Source organism: Colobus angolensis, unplaced genomic scaffold (genome assembly GCF_000951035.1).
Source record: "Colobus angolensis palliatus isolate OR3802 unplaced genomic scaffold, Cang.pa_1.0 Scaffold36, whole genome shotgun sequence".
NCBI lineage: Eukaryota > Metazoa > Chordata > Mammalia > Primates > Cercopithecidae > Colobus > Colobus angolensis.
In genome coordinates this window covers 4,466,171-4,472,675 of record NW_012116932.1, presented here as the reverse complement: position 1 = coordinate 4,472,675, position 6,505 = coordinate 4,466,171, and the positions used below count along the sequence as shown (strand labels likewise).

Sequence of the window (6,505 nt, the reverse complement as noted above, 5' to 3'; positions counted from 1 at the left end):
CCCAAGGATTGAACCTCTATATCTATCTCCTTAAAACTGAAGGAGGGTGATCAAGAGGATATTACAAAAAAAAAAAAAAAAAAAGCTGCCATTTGAGCTGATGTTTTCAGGATGGGGAAAGTCTTCCAGGTTGACCAAGATGGAGGTGGCAGTGAATAGGGGGTGGGCTTTGAAAACAAAGTCACAGAGGTTCTGAGCATAGGATGGTTTCCCAGGGCCAAGGCCAGGCAGAGGGAAATAGAAACAGAAGGCAGTGAAGATGGTGGAGCTGGGAGGGACCCACATGCTCCCGGAGTGTTCAGGAAAGTCAGTTTAGGCTGAGTGCAGGGCTTCGGGGAAGGATGCAGAGAAAGCCAAGGCCAAAAAGGGAGAAGAGGGACAAAGAGAGGGGTCTCAAATTCCACACTAAGTAACTACAAGGAAAAATGATGAAAGACTTTGAAAATAGACACACACTGAATGATGAAAGGACTGGGAGTCCTTTCTAGCATACTCTTTGGGGCTACCTCCCCCTTTTACTGCCTGAGCTAATTTTACAGCACCGTAGGTTATAGCAGATAGCAGTGTAAATGACTCTTGTTCATGGAAATACAAATTGTGTCTGGTGGAGATGCACTAGATTAAGTGCCCTGTGGATATGGACCAATTGTGCCTTTATCTCTAAATTCATCTCAGTATTTCTGAAGGCATCTCACCCGTGCTGTTGGTGTGGCTGTAGACTGCTAATTCTTGTTGCTGCATAGGATTCCACTGTATGAATAGTCCGTGATTTATCACCATTTCTGCTGCTAATGCACATGTAGGTGGCTTTCAGTTTGTTGCTAGTTTGGACAATGTTGCCATGAAAATTTTTGTGCATGTACATCTCCTACAACATGGATGCATTTTAAAAGTTTAGTCTTGAGTCAAAAAGTATGACTCCAAATATGAAGATCAGAAATAGGCAAAGCTAAACTATATTGTTTAGGGATGATATTTAGATTCAGTCAAAGTATAGGGAAAAGCAAGGAAGTAAGCACCATAAAAGTCAGACTTATGGTTCTTTGTGGGAGAGGAAGAGGCTGTGGTCAGAAAGGGACATTAGAGAGGCTTCTGGGGTTCTCTCTCTCAGCCCGGATGGTGGTAATGTGGGAAATTAAATCTAATACTTTGCTAACCCAGACAGTGTTCTTTCAGTGTGTTGTATTTTGTTTATTGCAAAATACAACACACTGAAAGGAGACTTTGTTTTCTCCTTAAGCACACTTTAAGGGGAAAACAAAGGTGGTCTAGGAAGACGTTTAAAGACATATAATACAGCTTTTCTTCCCTACTCACAAGCTAAAATGCTGCACTTTGGCCAAACAAGATGAGAGGGCTGAAGCATCAGCTGTGGCCAGCGTGCCGTGAGAATCCCACCTGTGTAGCAGCCAGTAGATTCTAAACCCCTCAAGAGGGCAGGTGGGATCAAGGTTCAGTTAGAAGCCCTAACTTTCCCCTGGCTCTTCTGGGCAGAGTGAGTGATGCCAGAGAGCCCGACTTCTCGGAATGCCTGGGCTGTGCTGCTAGGAATCAGAACGTGTCCTCGGGAAAGGCAGCCAAGATCTGGATTCTGCCATTCAGGTTCCACTCCCTCCTACGACCACGACCTGCTATGGAGCAGCAGAAGTTCCCCTCCTTGTTCAGCTCCTCCATTACAGGTGCTGATTCCAAACGTCTCTGAACTCAGGACACTGGGTCAGAGGCTGGGGCTGGGGAGGAGCAGTTGGATGCCTGGATCCCAGGCAGGCGGTTTTTTGAGGCTAGGGTCTCTGGCTAGGGAGAACCATACCTGACATTGCCACTGTGCCATAGCTGCCTGCGGCCGGGCAGGGTTCCTCCTGGGCTGGGGTGGACTGGGTCAGCTCTAACACGTTCTTTGTTCTCCTACCCCTACAGCTCTGGATTCTTCACAACCTCATTCAATAGTAGTCAGTGTTTTTCAGGTAGCCAAACTTTCTGAGACTCGGTTTCCTCATGACAACAACATATATTGTTTCTTGAGCACCAAAGATGGGTCAGGCAGTGTGCTTGGGACTTTCTATATCATGCCTTTAATCCTTGTAGAAAGTCGACACATACCCATTATGTGGCTTCAAAGGCTGATGGACAATCTCCATTTTAAAAGTAGGCAACAGACTTAGCAAGCACTGTGCACAGTCACCAAGTGCAGAGCCAGGACTTCATTCCAAAGCCAAGCTGCCTATGGCCCCATCTGTGAAGAGGGGTCAGCTGAGGAGCAGGGCCCAGGGGCAGACTTTGTGGAGACTGGCACGTGGCTGATGGATAGTAGGTGCTCCTTTCCCAGAGGTGTGGCAAGTGCCAGGTCAGCCTGAGCACTAAGAAGAACCACACTGAGTTTGGGCTGAGACTATTTCCTGCCCTGCCTTCCTTTGTGAAAATAAAGCCAAGCGAAGAGGAAGATGAAAGAATCCACCCTAACCTTCCTGAGCCCATTTCTCATTCCCAGGGGTTTTGAACCCCAATCCACTGCCCCCATTCCCAACCCACAGTGGTCCTCATGGCTCTGCAACACAGATCTGTTGCCCAACCTGCCTCCTCTCAGGAAACTCAGGTCCCTCCAAAGCGCCCTCGGGGCCTGGGATGAACTGCGCCCCGAGCAATGCAAGCTTTCTTGCCTGCTTTCACATGGTTCAATTTTCCTTTTTTTGGCTCAGTTTTTTTCTGCCTCAAGTTTTCTACCTCAAGTATTTCAAAAATTAATTTTATGTGTGTGTGGCGGGGGGGAAGGGGGTGTTGAAAGAATCCTAAAATTGCTTAGCCTTTCTCTGGACTGAGCAATAAACTCACAAAGCAAGGATTGCAGCTTCTGTGAGGCTGTGATTGCCAGAGGCAAGGCAAGAGAAATAACAAGCCCTGGCCATTCCTCAGCTGGGGTCTCTGATGGATTTCCTCCTGTTTTGCACTCAGAATGTCTTTCTGAAGACCATGTTTTCCACCCACACAAACCTGAGCTGAGTGTCCTCACAATGGTTGTAACAGCGTATATCAAAATTGAACACTAAATTTGTGCCAGGAATTTATTAATTAAAATAGCTTTTCTAAAAAACTGTAGATGGGCCAGGCGCAGTGGCTCTCACATGTAATCCCAGCACTTTGGGAGGCCGAGGCCAGCGGATCGTCTAAGGTCGGGAGTTCGAGACCAGCCTGACCAACATGGAGAAACCCCACCTCTAATAAAAATACAGTTAGCCGGGCGGTGGTGCATACCTGTGATCCCAGCTACTTGGGAGGCTGAGGCAGGAGAATCACTTGAACCCAGGAGGCAGAGGTTGCAGTGAGCCGAGATTGTGCCATCGCACTCTAGCTTGGGCAACAAGAGCGAAACTCCGTCTCAAAAAACAAAAAACAAACAAACAAAACCCAAAAAAACCAAAAACCAAAAACCTGTAGATGGCACAAAAAGTGGAAGAAAAAGGAAAAAAAAACCATGAATCTATCTGTAATGCAGTTTCCTAGAATCAACTACAGCAATCTTTTAGCTTTTCTCTATCTACATTTTATACGTATTTTATATTTATATTAAGTGCATTTATATTTATATTAAAATGCAGATAACATTTTAAAAAATCTGTATTATTAAATTTTCAAATAAAAAGTAACTTTTCAAAAAAAGCAGCGAGAACCTCCTTGTACCCATCACCTGGCTTCAACAATTAGCAACCCACGGTCAATATTCCTCTATTCCCCACTTAATGTCTCTCCTGAATTATTTAATTTCACCCATAAACATTTGTGTGCATCTCTAAAAGATAAGGACACTTTTTTAAAGAAGACTTTAATGCAATTTCTCATCTCAAAAAATTAGCAATAATTCCTCAACAGCATCCAGATGCAATTTTTCATGTTTTTTTCAGTTCATATAAAATCATGAGCTTTTCTCCACGTCTCTAAAGTGTAATTACTAACGTTTCTAATCTTACTCCACCAGGTTGAGTGTAATTATAAATGATCTGATCACTCCTTGCCTCCCCCAATCTTCCATCCCCTTGGACATATTTAGGCTACAACATCCCCAGGAAAATGGTTTCCATTGTGTGCACCTAAGGCAAACAAACATTATTAACCTGTTAGCTGTCCACTGCTCCACCCCACCACAGGTACCCAACTAGTCCTGTGCACCTACCTGGCGTGGACTGCCAAGGGAACCTCTGGATCTGCCAATCAGCCACCCTGTCCTGCGCAGACTCTGCCAGAGACGAGTATTTCCCTTTCCTTCCCTCTAAGAGCATTTTATTTGCAGAGTTAGCCAATAGTATCTTGTTTCCTGTGAGGGAGACTATCTTTAGATGCTGCAACAGGCAAGCTCAGACACTCCAGGGTGGAGGCCAGCTGCCGACAGGAGGGCCTGACTTTATAAACCTGGAAGACCTAAACCTCGGGGAAGACTGTGGAGCTGGAGGGAGAGAGGTGCCACTTACCCCAACCTGGAGACAGGGGGCAAGGAGCAGGCCTTGCGGTCAGCAAAGCACAGCACAGTCAGCTCTCATCAATGGGGTGCCTTCAGGAAGCTGGGAGAGCTCATGGGGCCCTCAGCTTCCTTGCCCATGAGAGGGACCCCAGAGTACTTACTGGACCACATTGGGGTACACACAGCTCTTCTCCTCAAAGTGTGGTCCCAGGTGCTGGGAGGTTATTAAAGACAGCACCTCAAGCCCTGCCCTATATCTGCTGAATTAGAATCTGCATTTTAGTGAAATTCTTAGAAGATTGATACGCACACTGAGTTTGAGAAGCTCTGGTATTGAAGGCATCTAGTGAGTACCTTGCACTGGTAGATGCTCAATAAATATTTTTTTCCTCACATCTCTGCCCCAAGGCATTTAGTGGCTCCCTATACTCATCAGTCAAGCCTCAGGACACAGTTTTCACCCAGGACCTGGCCTAGGCTCCTTTCACAGTCTCTCCCCCTGCCACTCCTGCCCTGCAGTGGGGAACCTGGTGGGCTCCAGCATCCAGTCGTGCTTCTGCTCCCTGGCCTAGCCAGCTTGGGGTGACTGCAACGTGAATCTCAACCGCTACTGCCTCACCACCTTCCCATCACTTCATTACCTGCCTGACTCCTGGCACATACTATATAATTCCAATCCATCCCTAGCCAGGGTCTGGCCCCGCGGTAGGCCTTCAATACACCTTCATTAAATGGTCCTTGACTCCTTCGAGGCCCCTCTGGCCCCTTGCTGCCCACATCCCAGTCACACCCGGTGCTCCCTTAGCTCTAGTCACTGTGGTATTCTGAGGACGGGGAGTGCTCTGTGCGCTCCCCACCTTGCCCCTCCTCACCTCCCCCAACCCCAGGACAGAGCTGGGGGCTGCAGTGCAGTGCTGCGGGCTTGGTGGCCCTCTCATGGTGGAGGAAGTTCACCAGCAGTTTTCTTTCTTTGTTCCTGATCTCAGTGTTTGGCCACCTTTCCCTACCTTTGGCCAGAAGGCCGAAGGACAAAAGCAGAGTCAGGCCGCTCCCCGCCCACTTTCTGACACTGGCCTCTCCCTACCCCACCCCACCGCATGATACATCTCCTAGGGTCCACTCAGCAGGGCCGGCTGCCTCAGCCCCTTCCCTGCCTCTGACTCCCCTCCTCTTCTGAGGGCTCCTTTCTTGGACCTGGCCAAGACTCTCCCTCTCTTCCCGTCCCACACTCTTGAGGACAGTCTCATCCACCCCACATCAGTAATCCCCTCTGTGTTCATGAGCCCACATCTCTACCTCCATCCAGGGCCTGGATAATTTCTCAAGCCCATCCAACCTTCTCCGTTCTCTGTCTTTCCTCTCACCATTTACCCCACTGGCCATTCTCCACCCGGAAGCCAGAGAGCTCTTCCTGAAATCCAAGTCTGCCAACTTAAATGCCTCCAGGGGTTCTCTCATTCCTAGTTTAAGTCCACAGCCTGGTAACCACTGCCTGCCCCTTCTCACTTCCTACTGTGTTCTCACCACTTCCACTTCCCCCAACACACTTGTGCCCGTGGCGGGCTGTCTTCCCCTCCCAACTCACCTGGCTATCCTGTCCAGGACGCGACTTTACCCGCTTTTAAAGCTAATAGATATGTTCCACAGCTGCTAGCAGCACAGAGCTTCATTCCTGGCAAGCATGGGCACCAGCGTCCAGTGTCAGTTGCTTTGCCCCCAAGCCCCACAGAGCGATGCCATGGCTTAGATAGATACCTGTGCATGTGTGAGGGATGGGGAGGTTATAGGTTATAGGGATGTGAGCTTGGGGAACGTGCCATTTTATAGCAAGCAGTAAGCAAGTCGGTTATTTGGCCCTGAGTGAGATGTGAGCTCATCCCTCAGGGTTGCTCACTGCAAACTCAACCCCGCAAAATGGACCAAGTGAAGAGCATTAGTGCTTTGCATTCTTGACACACTCATGAATATGGAAAGACCGCGGCAGCCTTCCCCCTCCCTCCATGCCTCCTTGGGCCTCTGTAAAGCACTCTCTGGCTCTGCGCTGGGAACTCTCTC

The 6,505-nt window shown here is 48.4% G+C and overlaps 1 protein-coding gene across 3 annotated transcripts in view; it reads right to left on the bottom strand.

Annotated features, from left to right (window-relative positions):
* CX3CR1 (chemokine (C-X3-C motif) receptor 1) overlaps nucleotides 1–5,943 on the bottom strand; it is an 18,879-nt gene extending 12,936 nt beyond the window's left edge. Inside the window, exon 1 of one of the 3 annotated variants that reach the window (XM_011953281.1) lies at nucleotides 5,822–5,943. In XM_011953281.1, coding sequence (XP_011808671.1) covers nucleotides 5,822–5,908 — 87 coding nt within the window. In that variant the 5' untranslated portion in view covers nucleotides 5,909–5,943. Of the gene's footprint in view, nucleotides 1–4,165; nucleotides 4,275–4,460; nucleotides 4,652–5,821 lie in introns of those variants that run through there. The other 2 variants (XM_011953283.1, XM_011953282.1) reach the window with 2 other exon arrangements.
* Between the last annotated feature and the right edge of the window lie 562 nt (nucleotides 5,944–6,505).